The following is a 20,730-nucleotide window of genomic DNA, read 5'->3' on the forward strand; positions in this document are numbered from 1 at the left end:
TTTACAATTTTACACGCTTCACTTCCTTTAGGCCCTTCGGGAATGTATAGAAGTTGGAACATCATAACATGTTTTCCTTTATTTTATTTTTATTTTTTTCAGTTTTGCGTGGATCAATTGTCATTCAAGATCACTGCATAGTTTTGATGTTTAACTGTGATTTGGTTTAACAGTCATCTTTCCTACCCCCGGACATATATTCTATCGACTCCATGCCTTGTGTGCATGTATACGGTGCCTTTTTGTTGCTCCCTGCATGCTGGTCATGTGGCCATCGTTTGATGTAATACTAGCATATCAGGTTTCTGTTGTCATCCCACTACTGGAGCTTAAGAAGGCAACAAAGGTATTTGCACCCATTTCTTACGAAGTGTTATCTGGTAGCATCTGGTAGTATAGTTGTATAATGCATTGCATCTTTCTGTCTATGTTTTGTTTTACTGTCATTTTCCGGATTTATTGTTGGCTCAACACACGACTCTTTTGGTAAGGATGGGTGGGATTGCAGAGGGAGTGAGGGACTCTCAACAGAGGTCAGCTCCATGGTATGTTTGCTTTTTTGTGTTTTTGAATTCGAATTTTTGAGTTCGATTTGAATTTATGTGTGCTACAGAGCATGAGGGATGGCAGCAACATCAGCAGCTACCTTTTCCACTGGAATCAATTGTTCCCTTGGCCACAAAGCGGCATGGTTTGAACAGTTAAAGCCTTGTGCTTTGAGGTTCAACTCCCAAAACCCTCTCAAGAGCTCTTTCAATGGGCTCAAGGTGATCACATATTTCAATTGTGAATTAGGAAAGATTCAATGCCTGATAAAATGTATTTTGAACTGATCAATATATTAAAGTACAGCATCAACTTCTGCAATAAACTGACTCAAATTTAGACAATGTCATGGAAGTATCTAACTTGGTTTTGACTGATTTTGAGTTTTAAATGTTTGGCTTAAAAAAATGCATCCTAGATTTTGGTACAGAAACAATATCCAAATATTGATACCTTATACCGCATATATAGTTCGAACTACAATGAAGGTGTGTTCAATTGATTCAATATCGGTGAACCTACCCTTACTGCTTCTTTGTCACTTACAATTACACTTACAATTACAATAAGCTTCTTCTGCTGAATTGTTAATTTAATTTGATTTGTCATCGTATAGTTGATTAGTTGTTAATTAAAATTCAACCTCTTTACTTTAACATTTTAAGAATCCAGATATTTTACCAAATTGCAATCAGATTAGGATTGCATATAATCTTACATGATAAATATTTTGCTATCTGCGTAATAGTTGATAAATATTTATATAATTAAGTTGTTTATTTTACCAAGACACGCTCACTGATCACTTGGGTTTTTATTTTTAAGCGAATAGAGTACGGATCACCACACTCACATCAGTTTTGAGTGAATGTGGTGATTGGATTTTTTATTTTGTGAGTCATATTTTTGTATTGATTTTCTGATATCTACAATATCCTCTAATATCTTCTCAAAGCTGATTTTGCGCTTCTGTCCATTATATGGACAAAGTTAATTTCTCCTCAATAACGTTCAATTATTTGCCAATTTCTTTACTGTAGTTTCAGTATTTTGCTAATTTTAAAAGCTCTGAATTGCTAACGAATATACCTTTTTTTATGTTCAGAATTTTGGGTCATTGGCGGAACAAATTGGTTACTTGACATTTTGAGGTATATAATTTGCTTTACTTTTGTTTCAGTTTCTTCAGTTAGATAAAGAGTGGATATGTGTTTGCTATATGCGAAGTACCTTTGCAATGTACATATCAAATCTTATGTTGAGATTGAAAGCTTTTTTATCAACAGTTGCATGGCTGGCTTTTTTTTATTATCTGTTTATCCATGAATGTGAACTATAAGGTTTCTATTAATTAGAATTGGCTAATTCTTTTATTAAGAATTTGTTTTTACACACCATATTGGCTCTTCTTCATATAATTATATAGCATGAGTATGTAGAATGTCATGTCTGTGTGTCGTATGATTTTGCATGAGAATTACAGAGTGATAGCATGTTGCCTTGGTGTAAATGCAACTTTGTATTTGGTCTGTGTGTAAAACTTAGTCCACTTGGTGAATGGTTTCCCATTCTTTTAAACTTTAGTGTTTGAGTCGCGTTAGATTGTTGAGGAATTCATCAAAAAGGCTTCCAGATGCAACCGCTTTCTTACTTCCAAGGTTCGTGCATATTTCTCTTTTTTTTTTCATCGGTTACTTTTTTTTAGATACATTTTCTTTTCTGTTTTAAATTATAGCATTCAAGGCTGACTTTGTTATATTAACTCTGAAATTCGAACACAAGTTTCTAAAATATAATGATCTTTGGAACTTTTCATATTTCTGAGTTGCACTGCATTGATTAAGGTTTTTTAAATTCAAGGCCACGATGTTTGCATGCCCGCAATCATGTGAATTGAGGCTAAAACTGATACAAAGTTTGATGAGAGCAATTCAACCATTTAAATTCGTTTTCTAATCACATTAGTTCCTTTGTCAAAAAAAAAAAAAAAAAAAGAGCATCTCTTTCATCAATCATACTTGACATGCATCTTAGTGTACATACAGTTCTCAGTTTTCTGTCTTCCTTTATTCTTTTAATTTTTTTTGTGTGTATGTATTTATCTATGCAGAGGTCGCACTTGGTGCGATGGCAAGTGCCTTCGCCCATGAGCGATAGGTCTCGGGTTCGAGACTTGGGAGCAGCCTCTCCATAAAATGGGGGTAAGGCTAGCCGACATTCACCTCTCCCAGACCCTGCGTAAAGCGGGAGCCTTGTGCACTGGGTACGACCTTTTTGTATGTATTTATCTATGCATACACACAGATCTCGGATAAAGCGAAGTTCTAGATGTTTTTTAATTGTAATAAACTGATTAGACGAATAAATGTTCAACTTGGCTAAATCTGTTGATATTATCGTATTAGTGGGAATTATATGGTTGGAAATATTGTGTATATTTTTATGCATAGGCTTGATAAAAATAAATCCTGCACTTTTTGCTGCGATCAATTTTTCGATTTTTGATTTGGTGAATTCTTGCATTGTTTTCTAATGAAGAGGATTCAAGAATGGTGAGACTACTGGTTTTCCAGTCACCCCACATAATGAACAGCTGAGTTATGCATCTCCAAGCAAGAAAAGGCTGGATGCTATTAGTGATTCTGCCAAAGAATCAAAACAAAGTGGTAGGTATTTACATTACCATGTATAGGATTTTGTGGATTTTATGAAATATATTGTTTGTTCTTCTCTCAGTTTCGAGTTTTATATATCAACCTCCTTTTTGTTATTTTTCTTCAAAATTCATGTGCATCATTTGATTATTTGGACTTTGGACTAAATTGTTGAAGCTGATTTTGTCATGGATACCGTGTGCAGTTTTTATTATGGATGCTCACACTTTTGAGCTGTATACCAGCTCGTTGAACAAGAGGACATCTAGCAGACCAAAGAAGCTCTCTCGGTGCAGCATACACCCTCCTCAATCAAATTTTGACAAGGAGGATCCAGTGAACAATGGAATTGGTGATGATCCAAAGAGAAACTGGTTTAATTCTACTACACACTGTATGTTGATGATTGCTTCAGTCAAAAATCAATATTTTCGGTAGGCTAGAGATGGCTGTAAAAAAATGCATGACTGTTCTGTAAACTAAAATACACTTCTTAGATTGATGTGGTTATTGGTTTGGATTTTCCTTATTTACCTTGGTGCCTTTAACTTTTCAGGTGAAATTTGTTACGCAACTTCATTACTTGCAAAATTTTGTTGAGTCAACATTCAATGCCCTTCCTTCGAATCAAGTTAAAGGTTGGATCACTAAATCATACTATTTTCATCGCCTCTTTATCCTCTTGCTGAACACTGTTAGACGAAGTCATGAATCCACGTGAATCCACGTGACTCCAAACCCTAAAGAAAGGTCCACGACAGAACCTCCACCTTCTCGCTGTACAACCTGACAGAAGGAATACTTCACATGGTTTCTGGCACTTGTATTATTTATTGCATGCGTGTATTAAACTTGTATATAAACCATGCTGTCAGTACAGCAAGGGTAAAGGACATTATTATTATTTATTGCATGCTTGTAAACTTATATAAACCATGCTGCCATTGCAGCAGATATAGATTTGAGTAAGCTTGATTATTCATCAGTAAAGATCATATTCTTCATGGTATTGAGCCCTACCGTCTAACGACTCGATCCATCATTCGTTTTATTTTTTTTTCTCACGCTTCCATGGCTGACGAAAATGGCATATCCTCCCAGTCCACCATCACCACCAATCCCTTCCATCCTTTCTCCACAGTGGTCCATATTAAGCTTGATAGATCCAACTACCCACTGTGGTTGGCTCAAATTCTCCCAATTCTCCGAAGTCGAGATCTGATGGGATATGTGGATGGTACCTTGGTGTGTCCTCCAAAACACTTGCCTGGTATCACCACTGTCAATCCACAGTATGCTGCTTGGGTCCAACAGGATCAAACGATCCTTAGTTGGATAAATGGCTCCTTAACTGCTTCTGTCTTGTCTACTGTGGCCAGCAAGAGGACTGCTCGCGCCACTTGGGAAGCCTTGGAGCAGAGGTATGCCTCGACATCCTAAAATCGAATTTTGTTCCTGCGAAATGAATTGTTGCAGACCAAGAAAGGTGATCTCTCTGTTGCGGATTACCTGGATCGCATGAATGCGATATCTGATAACCTAGCCCTAGCCGGGCAACCTGTCTATGATGATGAACTTGTACAGATTGTGTTGAACAATCTAGGACCTGCATTTGAAATGACAGTGAGTGCTGCTCAAGCTCGGGATACTCCTATTACTTATCCCACACTTGAGTCACTACTGTTGACCACTGAACGTCGAATGGCGGAACAAGCAGCTTCCTTGGCCGGGACTGCATCTGTGAATGCCTTTGTTGCTGCTCGCGGTCGTGGCGGTGGAAGATCGAGAGGAAATGGGAGAGGTGTGTCTTCCTCCAATCGTGGCATTCCATTCAATCCCCGAGGTTACAACCCTCGTCCCAACCATCAGCGTAACCCGCCAAATGGTGATCGTGTTCCTTGTCCCGGTGAGCGCATTGTTTGTCAAATTTGTGGCAAACCAGGTCATCCTGCCCTTGATTGCTACCAGCGAATGAATGCGGCGTATGAAGGTAGGATTCCTACAAACAAACTTTCAGCTATGACCTCCTCTCCTAATACTCTGAACAAGCAACAGAATTGGCTTCTGGACACCGGTGCTAATGCACACATTACTCCTGATCTTCAAAACCTTATCAACCCTAAGGAGTATACTGGTAATGAAACTATTGGAGGTGTAGGTAATGATTCTGCCATCCCTATTTTGCATTCTGGTTCCAATCAATTACGTACTAAAGCTTGCTCATTTAAATTAACCAATATTCTCCACTGTCCCACTGCTTCTCAACATATAGTTTCTGCCCATAGGTTTACATTAGATAACCGATGCTACCTACTAATATTTCCATATTTTTTCCTTGTTAAGGACCTCAAGACCCGGAAGACGCTTTTCCGAGGGAGATGTGAGAATGGGTTATACCCATTTCAAAGTGGCAGTGGACAACTCCAGTATCCCATTTCATCCTTTGTTGGAGTCCGGTGTTCTGTGAAAACATGGCATGCCCGTCTAGGTCATCCGTCTCATTCCATCATTAAGTTTTTAATTTCAAAAAAATTAGTACCAATTCATGGTACTTCTGGTGTTAGTTTTTGTGAGACTTGTCCCTTAGGAAAGAGCACTAGATTGCCTTTCTATGCGTCTGAGTCTGTTTCTCAATTTCCTTTGCAACTGTTGCATTCTGATGTGTGGTCTTCTCCAGTTATTTCTAATGAAGGTTTTCGTTATTATGTTTTATTTGTGGATGACTATTCTCGCTATTCTTGGACTTTTCCTATGAAAAACAAAAGTGAAGTTTTCGAAATTTTTGTTAAATTTAAAGCTTGTGTTGAGAAAATGCTTAATCTTTCCATTAAAACATTTCAATGTGATGAAGGAGGTGAATATAAGAGTCGTGCATTTCAAAATTTCCTTAGTACAAATGGTATTTCTCAACGATTTTCATGTCCTAAACATCCGGAACAAAATGGACTTGCCGAAAGAAAACATCGACACATTGTTGAAACAAGTGTGGTTATGCTTTCCCAATCTCACTTGCCCAATCGTTTTTGGTTTGATGCGTGCTCAACTGCAACATATTTGGTGAATCGAATGCCCACAAAACTTTTGTCTCATGTGTCACCGTATGAGAAACTGTTTAACAAAACCCCAAAGTATGACATGTTGAAAGTTTTTGGTTGTCGATGCTTTCCTTGGTTGGTACCTTACACAAGCAATAAACTTCAACCCAAATCCAAATCTTGTGTTTTCTTAGGATATTCACTCAATCATCAAGGCTATAGGTGTTTGGATGTGTCCACACGACGAGTGTACTTGTCACGCCATGTCCTATTCGATGAGGACTCCTTCCCTTTTAAGGGACTCACATCTTCCTCTGCAGACGTCATTCCACCAGGTAACCGTGTGTCCCCTGAACTTTTATTAACCTTTAATATGCCTGCTAGGTCAAGTCCTTCCCAACCCCACGCATCACCTTCTTCATCAATTACTTCCTTTCAACCTCAACCGATCTCTACCCGTGACCAAACATGTCCTTCAATCACTACTCAGTTGCAACCTGAACAAAATAACTCCCTAGCCCAACCTCATTCTATTTCTACGACCCATTTGTCTTCCTCGCCCATCCAATCAATCTCCCCATTGCCACCCACCCTACCCTCAAATGAGCAAGTCACGGTATCCACAGAACCGATACCAATGGTGCCTGAACCTCAGGGCAATCGTATGACCACACGTTCACAGTCCGGAATTCACAAGCCCAACCCTAAATATGCCATGCATGTCACTGTTGACAAGTTTCCTCTTGAACCCAATTGTTTTAGTCAGGCTGTGAAGTCTCCAGAATGGAGAAATGCTATGGTTCATGAGTTTAATGCGCTGCAGCAATGTGGGACATGGACCTTGGTTCCGTTTCATCCCAGCATGAATTTGCTTCCTAATAAGTGGGTTTTTAAGCTGAAGCGACGTGCAGATGGCACGATTGAACGTCATAAGGCGCGTCTTGTGGCAAATGGGTTTCATCAGAAAGTTGGTGTGGATTACACCGAAACATTCAGTCCTGTTGTGAAACATACAACTATTCGGCTTGTTCTCAGTCTTGCTGTCTCAAAAGGTTGGCATGTTCGACAGCTTGATGTCCAGAATGCCTTTTTGCATGGATTTTTACGTGAAGATGTATATATGAAACAGCCTTCGGGGTTTACTGACAAGCAATTTCCCTCTCATGTTTGTAAGCTTCAGCGGAGTATTTATGGTCTTAAGCAGGCACCGAGGGCGTGGTTTGAGAGATTCTCGGACTTCTTGCTCCAACTTGGTTTTCAGGAATCAAGCTGTGATTATAGTTTATTTGTCTACAGTCACTCCGGTGTTTACTTAATCCTTCTAATCTATGTGGATGATATTTTAATCACTGGCAACAGTCCTCATCAAATATCTAGGTTGATTAAAAGGCTCGGCACCTTGTTCTCGATGAAGGATTTAGGACCCCTTAATTATTTTTTGGGTGTGGAAGTCAAGTATGATGGCACGACTATGCATCTTTGTCAAGCAAAGTATGCGTTGGACTTGTTGTCACGTACCAAGTTCACAGATGCAAAACCAATTTCAACGCCTGCTGTATCTGGTCAGAAACTCAGTGCACATGTTGGTGATCCGTTCGAACACCCCGATCTGTATCGGAGTGTGGTTGGGGCCCTACAATATCTAACGGTTACACGTCCCGATTTATCCTATGCTGTTAACCAAGTCTGCCAGTTTATGCATGCCCCCACTACTCATCACTGGATGGCGGTGAAACGGATTCTTCGTTATTTGAAGGCCACACCTAGTCATGGTCTTCTGTATAAACCAGGCTCGGCACAACTTTCAGCATACTCTGATGCGGACTATGCGGGGAATCCCGATACTCGACACTCTACTGGAGGATTTTGTATTTATCTCGGCTCCAATCTTGTTTCTTGGAGCTCCAAGAAGCAGAAAACCGTGTCTCGGTCGAGTGCTGAGGCCGAGTACCGGCAGTTAGCCTACACAGCCGCCGAGCTTTCATGGTTACGTTCCTTGTTCAAAGACCTGCAGTTGTATCTTGTGTGTCCACAGATATGGTGCGACAATGTCTCTTCAATTGCCCTTGCTTCTAATCCTTTGTTTCATTCACGGACAAAGCATTTGGAAGTTGATTATCACTATGTTCGAGAGAAGGTCGTTCGTCGTGAATTACAGGTTAATTATATTTGCTCGCAGGATCAGCTCGCTGATATCTTTACCAAGGGCTTGTCTTCGTCTCGCTTCACATTATTAGTGTCCAAGCTACCTGTTGTTTCCCCACCTGTTCGCTTGCGGGGGGGGGGGGGTGTTAGACGAAGTCATGAATCCACGTGAATCCACGTGACTCCAAACCCTAAAGAAAGGTCCACGACAGAACCTCCACCTTCTCGCTGTACAACCTGACAGAAGGAATACTTCACATGGTTTCTGGCACTTGTATTATTTATTGCATGCGTGTATTAAACTTGTATATAAACCATGCTGTCAGTACAGCAAGGGTAAAGGACATTATTATTATTTATTGCATGCTTGTAAACTTATATAAACCATGCTGCCATTGCAGCAGATATAGATTTGAGTAAGCTTGATTATTCATCAGTAAAGATCATATTCTTCAAACACAATGGAGTGAATTGTCTTCATTTGCATTCTTGCATTTGAACTTGCAAGTCAGTTTATGCTAAATACTATTTATTTTTTCTTGTCTTAGATTCTACTGAGTTGAACCTTATTGTCTATTTTTAGATTTCATTTACACTCAAACTGAGGCTTTATGAATGTCCAAGAATGAATGGAGGAATTTAAGCGACAATGTCGGTGGTCGCTTTTGTAAATAGAGTGAAATATAAGAATGATCAATTAGCTATCAGAAACTAATGTTGTCTATGTATGTGAATAGGACAATGTGGTCTATGTATATATTATGTACTAGCACATCAAGTATGTAAGTAGTACTATATGTACTGTTTTCAATCGTGCAGCATCGTGCGGACATTTTTTGCTAGTAATTTCTATAACACCTTCAAGGTTTGTCTGAATTTCTTTTGTTTTTTTGGTCGCAAGGTTTTTCTGTATTTCAGTTGCTTTTTGTTATATGCATTTGTTTGTGGTTCATGATTTTAGAATTTCTACGGGGATTTGTCAAATTTGTCTCTTCTATTAGCTAATTGGCTAATTTTGTCAAGTGTGAAAATGTTTGCAAATTTGTCCATTTGTATTTCTAATTAATTAATCTGATTAATTGTTACTTGAAGATTTTGCAAGTGTTTTGGTAAAGACATGATCAACTCGGTTCACGCTTGCTTTATTTGAAAATCACTCATCAGAACATATACTGCACTCATCGAGATCATCTTTTCTTTTTCAATTACGTGTTGTGTTTGTTGTGTTTGTGTTCAATTACATGTCGTGTTTGTTGTGTTTGCATGTGACACATTTCACATGCTGGGGCTGGACTTTGAAACAGTCTGCGCAAATGAATGGGGCCACGGGAAGACTAGACCGCGTCAATCAACATTGGCACCACACGGCTCTTGATTGAGTTGAAAAATCCTTTCCGAAATACCAACTTCGCGCTCTCCATATGAGACTTCGGAAAGGCCGCCGCCAAAAGCGTCGGCTATTTGATTCTTGAGTGCTCTATGTAATTTTAATCCAACGGTAATCTGGGAAGTTATTGGTGTGAAGATTTTCTCCTCATCAGTTTAACATTCTATTTCTTGAACTACTTTCTGAATAACATGTGGCCTAAAATTGCTTAATATGTTTTCAGGATTATGAAATTCCAGAAGAAACTCTCCCCCAGCCAATTGGTCCTACGAAGCAAGATAGCTTCCCTTGTCATCATCTCAGGGTGATGAAATTTCAGATACGGTCAAGCTTCCCTTGTCATCATCTCAGGTTGGATCTTCCTTTTCTAAAACGGTAAATGGGGAGAGATTTTTCAAAGTGCCATGAACACGGATTATACACCACGTGTTCCTGGTAAGATTCTTGTGTTAAAAAAGTAATAACATAAAAAAATAAAATTTCTCACCACTTATAAAATTACACGTGGTGTACCACTTGTGTTACGGGCATAAGGAAAAATTTGTTGTAAATGAGAACTTCATCAAATAGGTTACTACATTAGTAGAGTTAGGCCTTGGGGTTAGAAGATGGTTTACAACTCTACACGCTTCACTTCCTTTAGGCCCTTTGGGAATGTATAGAAGTTGGAACATCATAACATGTTTTCCTTTATTTATTTTTTTTATTTTTTTTCAGTTTCGCGTCGATCAATTGTCATTCAAGATCACTGCATAGTTTTGATGTTTTACTGTTATTTGGTTTTACAGGCATCTTTCCTGTTACTGTATATGGAGCTTTCCTACCCCCGGACATATATTCTATCAACTCCATGCTTTGTGTGCATATATACGGTGCCTTTTTGTTGCTCCCTGCATGCTGGTCATGTGGCCATCGTTTGATGTAATACTAGCAGATCAGGTTTCTGTTGTCATCCCACTGCTGGAGCTTAAGAAGGCAACAAAGGTATTCGCACCCATTTCGTACGAATTGTTATCTGGTAGCATCTGGTAGTATAGTTGTATAATAAATTACATCTTTCTGTCCATGTTTTGTTTTACTGTCATTTTCCAGATTTATTGTTGGCTCAACACACGACTCTTTTGGTATGGATGGGTGGGGTTGCAGAGGGAGTGAGGGACTCTCAACAGAGGTCAGCTCCATGGTATGTTTGCTTTTTTGTGTTTTTGAATTTGAATTTTTGAGTTCCCTTGGCCACAAAGCGGCGTGGTTTCAACAGTCAAAGCCTTGTGCTTTGAGGTTCAACTCCCAAAACCCTCTCAAGGACTCTTTCAATGGGCTCAAGGTTTCAATTGTGAATTAGGAAAGATTCAATGCCTGATAAATGTATGATGAACTGATCAATGTATTAAAATACAGCATCAACTTCTGCAATAAACCGACTCAAATTTTAGCCTATGTCATGGAAGTATCTAACTCGGTTTTGACTGATTTTGGGTTTTAAGTGTTTGGCTCAAAAAAATGCATCTTAGATTTTGGTACAGAAACAATATCCAAATATTGATACCTTATACCGCATATATAGTTCGAACAACAATGAAGTAGGGGTGGGTTCAAAAAACCGAAAACCAAACCGAACCGAGGCCGAAAAAAACCGAACCGAACCGAATCTGACCAGTTCGGTTTCGGTTTTTGAGGTTCGGAAACCGAACCGAACCGATATATATATTTAATTATTTTTTTTAAATATTATAAATAGTTTAGTCATACAATCATAACAAAACATACCTTGTTGCCAAGTTGGTTTCGGTGAACCTTTTCAAGCCCCAACGCACGGGTTCGAACCTCCAGGATTTCTATGAAGTTTTTTAATTTTTTTGGAGAAATCAACAAAACCCTTTAACCCTAGCCACTAGCAGCCATACCTTTTATTTTTTTTCATTCCCCTTCTCTCTCTCTCGTTCCCTGCCTCCTCCAGTGTAACCCTAACCCAGTAACCCTCTTGCGCAGCCGAGCCTCCTCTCTCTCTCGCTGGGTCTTCAACTTCAATCGCTCTGTCTCTCTCAATCTCTCAGGCGACCCACGACGGCGCGACCCTTTTCCCTTATCCCTCTCCTCTGTACTCTGGACCCTCTCTCCTTCCTTCCCAACTCCGCTGCTCTTCCGCTTCGTCTTCTTCCTTCACAGCGACCTGCAAGTGTCGCCGTCTCACTCGTCGTCACTGATTTGCTCTCAGTTTCTCACCCCCATGACCTGTGACCCGCGACCTCTTGCTGTTTCGAGTCTCGACCCACTACTTCATTCCTTTGCAAGGTTAGTCTTATAATAATTTCTCTCATGTTTGTTCTACATATTTTGTTTTCAATTTGATGCGTTTTGCAGAATTTATTTTCAATTTCATGGGTTCTGTAGCTTTTCAATTTCATGGGTTTTGGTTTTGCAATTTGTTTTGGGTAACTTCAGTTATGAACACTATTAGTTGAGGTTTCATTAATTTGTGAGAAATTTTGGTTCTGCAATTTATTTTGGGTATGTTGGATTAAGGATTTGGTTCTGCAGCTTTCGCTCTAGGGTTGCTAATTGCAAAACCACGGCAGAGCCTCTAGTCATGAACTTATCGGGATAAGCTTTAGATGCGTACAATGAGGCTTACGAAGAGTTGATGAAGATCAATGAATCAGATGAGGAGGATTCACCTTGTCTGATTTTTGAAACATTCAGTGCTCAGAACCACAGTCAAACTCAAAGTGAAGAGGTGAATGGTTCCGTGGGGAATTTTGCTTTCAGTAAAGAGGAAACCGCAGGTGATGATTCACCTTGTCAAGCTTTTGAAACATTCAGGCTTCAAAGCCCCAGGCAAACTCAAAGTGAACAGGTGATTGGTTTCGTGGGGAATTTTGCTTTCAGTAAAGAGGAAACCTTAGGTGAAAAATTCCGTGAGGAATTTTCCAAGCATGTATTTGTGTTGTTTTAGATGTGTAAAATTGATTTCATTCCTGTAGGTTTTCATGTGGATGACTCTGAAGTGACTTTGAATGTGAACTTTCATATTTCCAATTTTTTTTATTTTTTGGAGGAGGGAAGGAAAAAAAAGAAAAGAAAAAAAAAACCGAAAAAAACCGAAACCGAACAGGAAAAATCGAACCGAAAAAAAAATTGAACCAAGAAAAAACCGAAAAATTTTGAACCGAACCGAACCGAAATTTCGGTTTTGGGAAAAAACCGAACCGCTGAGAACCGAACCCAGCCCTACAATAAAGGTGTCACGTCCCGAGCCCAACATACGTCCAGGATCGACACGTGACGACATCAATACCCGTATATCTAACATACACCGCCTCCAGGATATATACAAAGCACAACTCGAGAATCGAATCGCATAGTAGTTTTTCGTATACTTTATGGTTGCATCTAACCTCCTTGTTAGACTGCCTACGTACCCTCATTAGGGATCAAGTCATTCGTAGTTCGTCATTTCAGTACACTCGAATATTCATCAATTAAATCGCTATGTCTCAACAATATATCACAATGCATAACATGCAATATTACAAGGGACAAACGATGGAGCACAATCATATTCACTAGTCATAAAGTTCAACGAGTCTAATCATAATTTCGATAACCATAACCAACATCATTCCATAATCACATCCATCAATAATGCCAACCATCACATCATCAATAACACATACAACACGTCGAAATGCGGGCTAGAGCACCACAGTTTGGCTGAAGACTACATCTCTAAAAAAGGGAATTTTGGACCACCCAACGGAACCAAGGCACCAAAGGGGATTCCGGACCATCACTCAACGGAATCCAATCAGGATATGATTCCGGACCATCACTCAACAGAATCGTGGAGTTGAAGGGATTTCGGACCATCACTTAATGGAATCCAATCAGGATACGATTCCGGACCATCACTCAACGAAATCCAATCAGAACTCAGTTCCGGACCACTTAACAGAATTGAACGGAAGTCCAGGAAGCATAACAACGACTCGAAAGAACAAGACATGATTCAAGTTACTCAATTCACAAAGACTCAACGAAACGAAACAATATCGAGCAACAAATCTCCATCACAATGGGTTATCGGTCCATTATTAGACCTCACATCTCCCAAGCAATTCAATATGCATTTCAATCACATGTCACAACCATTTCCAATACACAAGTCAAATCACATTTCACTACATCATACCAATCACTATGCTTCCAACATTATATCTCAATCCATAGCTTGTAACATATCAAGGAATCACAGAGCACAATATTAATATTTAATCACGTTAATCAATAAGTGAGATAGCATATCATTTCACGAATTTAATTAAAGAACTTTACATAATTCCCTACTTGGGTTATGGATAATAACATGGTAATTCTAATTTGTATTCACAAGATCCATCGTGGGTAATTCCCATTCACCCGAATCTAGGATTCTAAGATAACCTTATGGAAATGAGCAAGAGCAAGGATTCTGGACTACTTAACGGAATCAAAATATCAAATGGTTTCTCATAATTTACCCAGACCTGTCGCATGTGAAATAAGTGCCTACATCATGGAAATGGTGCATCGAGCAACCAACAACCCGGATAAGCTGCGAAGCTCGTGTGAGCGACAATAATACAAAGTATGTAATAATAATGATGAAACCAACCATCAATCACAGTTTATAAACTTTGAATATAAATCATTCATAAGAAATTAATATCAAACCTTTGCAAACTCCAAAGGAGTCACATTGACATCATACGACTTTTCTAAATCAAACTCAAAGTTCTCGAAGCCAAAATTCACGGATACACTCAAAATAGAGCTAGAGAGACGTCGTTCGGCCGAAGCCTACGCAAGTAACTAAATAGGAAGTGCCCCCCCCCCAAAGCGGATCAACCAAGCAGAGCCACCCCTAAGAAAGTAACTAAGTAGGCAGTGACCCCTCAATGCGGATTAACCAAGCAGAGTCACTCCTACAGCTGTTAGGAAGTGATCACCCAATGCGGATTAACCAAGCATGATCACTCCTAAGCATACATGGCCATAAGGATCGCCCAACGCGGATTAACCAAGCGCTATCCATATATAGTATGGTCCCCAAAAATGGATTAACCAAGCAGGACCATTAGTGACCCCTCAACGCGAATTAACCAAGCAGGGTCAAGATAACCAAGTAGGTAGTGACCCCCCAACGCGGATTAACCAAGCAGGGTCATCGATGTACCAATGCTACATGGTGCTATCAAACCAACACACAACTTACCTCCTACCTCCACACTTATGATTTACAACATGAGCACATACACCATCCATTTCTATATTTCCCATCTAGGTTCCAAAGCATTGTTTCAAATTATTACTACAAGCATCCATCACCTCGATCAACTCCTATTCTCAAGTATATGCAATTACTAAATGCATTACTTCCGACTCTAGTCTTAATTAGATTACTTGGAACTACTAATTCACACTATGAGATCCAAGTACTATTTTGGTTAACTTGAATTAACGTGATCAAAATAAATGTAACATTTGAATGAAAACACAGAGAAAATAAGTGAAGATGCTACTTACAAATATAGATGTACCTGTATATAAAAGCCTTGGCAGTTGGTGCATATATATATCCAGGGATATAAGTAAGTTCCTTTGAATATGCATACATAGATATATGTATACGGTAAATAAGGAAACAAATTCATCTCTTCATTAATTTATACATACATATAAGGATTTGTTCAACTTCAGACATAAGCAGAAATGTTTGATAATGCTAAACCAATGAGATGGAATCAATATGCTCATCAACAATGGCTATTCACTGTCATCACAAGGATAAAATATGGACCACGTCTGACTAAATGTATACTAACAACTCTAGCAAAATTGTACCAAATATGAAGAGAAACTATTTCACTTCATGGGATAATATAATTGTCGATTCCCCATCATCAACATTACATTAATGCATTCACTAACTTTAAAGCAACAAATGCAACATGATAAATGGGTAATTTTCAAATAAGACTATACATACATAATGTTAACAATCAGCATTTCATAAATCAGATGTCACACACTAGGAAATTCGACTTTTTCCAAAAATTCTCAAATTTTACAAGAATAAAGATCTCAACAAGTAGATAAACTTTATACCTGTGGCCAAGTCCAATTTGGCCGGGAAGGCCCATAGATTGGCTCACACCCGTCGAAAACCCTAAGGTGGGTGTTCTTCAATTCGGCTTCCTTGGTGTTCCAACGCCCCTACAACTAATTGGGTCTTATTCTTGGGTCCAAGAGAAGTTGATCAAGGGTGATGGTGAATGGTGATACTCACCGGAACGATGAATCACCGTCGAGAACCCCCGGGTTCTCAGGTGGAGTTCTACCCGAATTTGGCCTTAAAAACCCTTCAATTTGAGCAAATAAGGTAGATGAGAGGTTGTGGAATAAGTTGCAGGTGGTGGAGGGTTGGTGGAGATTGGCCGAAATTTAGCCGGGTTGAAGTCGGGTTTGTGGGTGCACGGGATGACGAAAATGGAAGGGGAAAAATCCCCATTTTTTGTTTCTTCCCTTATTGGTCCTTTTTCAACCTCAAAAAATCTGATTTGGTCCTCTTTTTAAACTAACAGAACCTTTAACCCACATGTGGGAATTAAATAATTCCCACAATCTATAGTTCACAACTTCAAACATCCGTAACTATACCGTTATAACTCGGACTCGCAAACGGCTTTCGCCTATGCGTTCGTGGGTTCGATATCTATTTAAAAACACTAGTTAAAACTTCGAAAAGTCAACGAAAGATAAAGATTGATTTTGAAAATTCAAACCCGATAACTATTCGATTTAATTCCCAAAATTTACGGAATTAAAATTAAGTAATAAAAATGACGTAAACGTGAAATACGAATTTAAATTACGAGATACACAATGAATAATGAAATTCCAGGGACGGGATTTCACAAAAGGTGTGTTCAATTGATTCAATATCGGTGAACCTACCCTTACTACTTCTTTTTCACTTACAATTACACTTACAATTACAATAAGCTTCTTCTGCTGAATTGTTAATTTAATTTGATTTGTCATCATATAGTTGATTAGTTGTTAATTAAAATTCAACCTTTTTACGTTAACATTTTAAGAATCCAGATATTTTGCCAAATTGCAATCAGATTAGGATTGCATATAATCTTACATGATAAATATTTTGCTATTTGAGTAATAGTTGATAAATATTTATATAATTAAGTTGTTTATTTTACCAAGACACGCTCACTGATCACATGGGTTTTTATTTTTAAGCGAATAGAGTATGGATCACAACACTCACATCAGTTTTGAGTGAATGTGGTAATTGGATTTTTTATTTTGTGAGTGTCATATTTTTGTATTGATTTTCTGATATCTACAATATCCTCTAATATCTTCTCAAAACTGATTTTGCTCTTCTGTTCAATTATTTGCCAATTTCTTTGTTGTTGTTCCTGTTGTGGTCTATTTTTATCTGACAGACTAGGGCCGGCGGCAGAGAGAGAGAGGAGAGAGATGTGTGTTTGTAGAATTGTAGGGGAATGTATGTGTTGTTATCCCTCCTACATTGTGCCTTTATTTATAGTAGTAAAAGGAGAGAAGATATTCCTTCTCCTCCAAGTAATACAAGTTGTAATAGGAAAGGATAACTAGAATCAAATCTAATCTAGGATTTACACAATCATACTTATTCTAGGAATGTTTACAACACTCCCCCTTGAGTGTGCAAATACTTAAGGTAGATTCAGCATCATGCAGAAGTTGAGGAAGTCGACTCGTCGGCATTGATTCCAAGGAACAACGCTTATTCTCAATAAGGTAGGAACTTGCATAAGTAGTAAGTCTCACTAAAAAACCCAAAGGCTATGGCAAAAAGTAGGGACAAAATCCATAGTCTAAGGAAAAATGCATGAGAAATGCAAAGTCAAAAGAAACGTCTACAGGACGTCATCATGGATATGACCAGCTCAAGGTGGGTGCCTTGTTAAAACCTAGTTAGGTAGCAAAAACCCAGTGGGAAAAATGCTCCTAATCGTAGGGAAAAAGAGTACATTAAGATCAAGCAAGTATCCAGAAGATACTCCCCCATGAGTTTGACATAATTCCAAAGAGAAATAGCAAAGTTACAACCAAGGAAGAAAATATCGATAATATCGGCGAAATATCACCGATATTATCGTTTTTTTGGAGGTCCGAAATTTTTTTAACTATCCAAATAATTTTCGTCAAAATATCGCAATATTATCGATAATATCGCAACATAATACTAAAATATACTTAAATATGTTAAGAAAACTCAACACATACTTCACTTGATCATAGCCCAAAGGCCGAACAAGCTTGGATTTTCTCAGCAGGGGGGATGTGGGTTTTATAGGAAAATTTGCTTGCTCACTGCCCTCACATGGGCGATGTGGGACTCGCCCAATGGGAGAGAAAATCAGAATTTTCGGTCGAAAATTTACACCCACTTTAAACAGCCATAACTTTGTCAAAACTCAACGAAATCAAGCAAGACAAAAACGAAAGTTGTAGCCCTCGAAGAGACGAAGAGAATGGTACCTCACACGACGTCTGAATCGTCGTGTTTTGGCCGTAAAATTCCTCGAAAGTCACTGAGGTCGCCGGAAACTGGGTAAGATTCAAATGAGTATAACTTTTTCAATACTCAACGAAATTGAGTGAAACAAAAAGGAAAGTTGTACTACTCGACGAGACGAAGAGATTGATACCTTGAACGCCGGCCAAATAGCCGTGGTTTGGCCGGAAATTATCTCGAAAGCCACTGAGGTCGCCGGAAACTGGGTAAGATTCAAATGAGTATAACTTTTTCAATAAGCAACGAAATTGAGTGAAAAAAAAAGGAAAGTTGTAGCCCTCGAAGAGACGAAGAGAATGGTACCTCACACGACATCTGACTCGTTGTGGTTTGGCCGGAAATTTCCTCTAAAGCCACTGAGGTCGCCGGAAACTGAGTAAGATTCAAATGAGTATAACTTTTTCAATACTCAACGAAATTGAGTGAAACAAAAAGGAAAGTTGTACTACTCGACGAGACGAAGAGATTGATACCTTGCACGCCGGCCAAAATTCAATTGACACACTCCTGGCTTCTAAAATTCAATTCTTTTACTTTATATAAACTTGAAAAAACATAATCGGCATCCAAATTAAAGTTTAGTCTTATTCAATGTATTGATTTTCAATCGTTAATTGATATACTATAATTTGGAACTTCAACGCCTAGACGCATGCTTATGTGTAAGAAATTTAAAGTGTCAAATTCGGCACATTATTCTTCATCATTTTATTCACTTCCCTTTTTTTTTTTTTTTAATATCCTAAATAAAACCTCCAAATATTGTACTAATTAATTATATATAAATGATTATGGTGTGTTTAAACTTCTTTCATTAATTACTACATATTTTCTACACTCACAATGTTTGCCAGCTCGCTATATAATCAACTTAAATCAGTTAAATCCATCATGCAATGCATTTCCTTCCAATTTTTTGTGATAAACTAATAGATAATTGACTAAATAAACATCCTACAAAGTTTCATTAAAAATTTCCAAGTTTTTCTTACAATTTCCGTGGTTTCCATGTAATTTTTATCGATATCGATATTATCCCGATATTTCCATCGATATTTCCGTGTTTTCGGACTACCGATATTTCCGATATTACTGATATTTTCTTCCTTGGTTACAACTCAGAAAGTTTACGCATACCAATTCCATGAACAAGCTTCTGAAACGTCGCCTTCAGTAGTGATTTGGTGAAGAGGTCGGCCAGATTGTCTTGTGATCGGATTTGCGTGACTTCAATCTTCTGATGCTCTTGTTGTTGATGTGTAAAGAAGAACTTCGGCGCAATATGCTTGGTGTTGTCTCCTTTGATGTAACCCTTCTTGAGCTGTTTGATGCAAGCTGCGTTGTCTTCAAAAATCGTCGTTGGGGCATTAACGGTGGGATGAAGATCACAGGAGCTTCGAATATGGCCCACTACTGCTCTCAACCAAAAGCATTCCCGAGTTGCTTCATGTAAGGCGAGAATTTTAGCATGGTTAGACGAAGTGGCAACTAAGGTCTGTTTAGTTGACCTCCAAGATATTGCGGTGCCTCCAACGGTAAAGACATAACCCGTTTGAGAACGCGCCTTGTGCGGATCAGATAAGTATCCAGCGTCGGCATAACCAACAAGGCGAGAATCAACCCGATGAGCATAGGGTGCGGCATCACTCGAGGATTCGTAGGGATAGAATAAGCCCAAATCCGTAGTACCCTTAAGGTAACGGAAGATGTCTTTCACGCCAGTCCAATGTCTGCGTGTTGGTGCATTGCTGTATCTTACCAAAAGATTAACAGCGAAGGAGATGCCGAGTCTAGTGCATTGAGCTAAGTACAATAAAGCGCCTATCACACTTAGATAAGGAACTTCAGGCTCCAAAATCTCTTCATCATCCTCCTTTGGACGGAAGGGATCTCGTTTTGCATCTAGCGTACGAACGACCATAGGAGTACTCGAAGACTTCGCTTTATCCTCATTAAAACGGCGCAACACCTTCTGGGTGTAGTTCGATTGATGTACTAAGATTCCATCCGAACAATGCTTTATCTCGAGACCGAGACAGTATCGAGTCTTACCTAGATCTTTCATCTCAAATTCTAACTTCAGGTGCGAAGTAGTTCTCGCGAGCTCTTCAGGAGTTCTGATGAAATTCATGTCATCGACATATACTGCAACAATCGCAAATTCGGAATGTGACTTCTTAATGAACACACAAGGGCATAGTTCGTTGTTCACATATCCCTGACTAGTCAAATACTCACTCAGACGGTTACACCACATTCTTCCGGATTGTTTCAAACCATATAGTGAACGCCTCAGCCAAATTGAGAGTGTGTTCCGGGGTTTGGAAATATTTGAACCAG

General features: G+C 38.9%; 1 protein-coding gene and 2 long non-coding RNA genes across 7 annotated transcripts in view; 1 reads left to right on the forward strand and 2 right to left on the reverse strand.

The window, feature by feature from the left end:
• The window catches only part of LOC126622458 (uncharacterized), a 54,550-nt gene that overhangs the window by 1,501 nt on the left and 32,319 nt on the right, over window positions 1-20,730 (reverse strand). The gene's annotated exons all lie outside the window — the stretch shown is intronic.
• The window catches only part of LOC126622443 (CDT1-like protein a, chloroplastic), a 57,249-nt gene that overhangs the window by 1,416 nt on the left and 35,103 nt on the right, over window positions 1-20,730 (forward strand). The window contains exons 4-6 of one of the 5 annotated variants that reach the window (XR_007623484.1): window positions 174-301; window positions 10,707-10,751; window positions 10,860-10,950. Coding sequence is in view for 1 of the 5 variants with exons in the window: in XM_050291236.1 (XP_050147193.1) it covers window positions 9,991-10,016 (26 nt within the window). In the remaining 4 variants the exon portion in view is untranslated. Of the gene's footprint in view, window positions 1-173; window positions 302-9,921; window positions 9,935-9,990; window positions 10,017-10,555; window positions 10,752-10,859; window positions 10,951-11,001; window positions 11,046-20,730 lie in introns of those variants that run through there. The other 4 variants (XR_007623483.1, XM_050291238.1, XM_050291236.1 and 1 more) reach the window with 4 other exon arrangements.
• Window positions 17,934-18,900, reverse strand: LOC126622460 (uncharacterized). The gene is made up of 2 exons (XR_007623495.1): window positions 18,864-18,900; window positions 17,934-18,523 (listed from the first exon to the last, which is right to left on the reverse strand). It is a non-coding gene; the product is annotated as an uncharacterized LOC126622460 (long non-coding RNA).

The sequence above is a fragment of the Malus sylvestris genome, chromosome 5 (genome assembly GCF_916048215.2).
Source record: "Malus sylvestris chromosome 5, drMalSylv7.2, whole genome shotgun sequence".
Taxonomy (NCBI): Eukaryota; Viridiplantae; Streptophyta; class Magnoliopsida; order Rosales; family Rosaceae; genus Malus; species Malus sylvestris.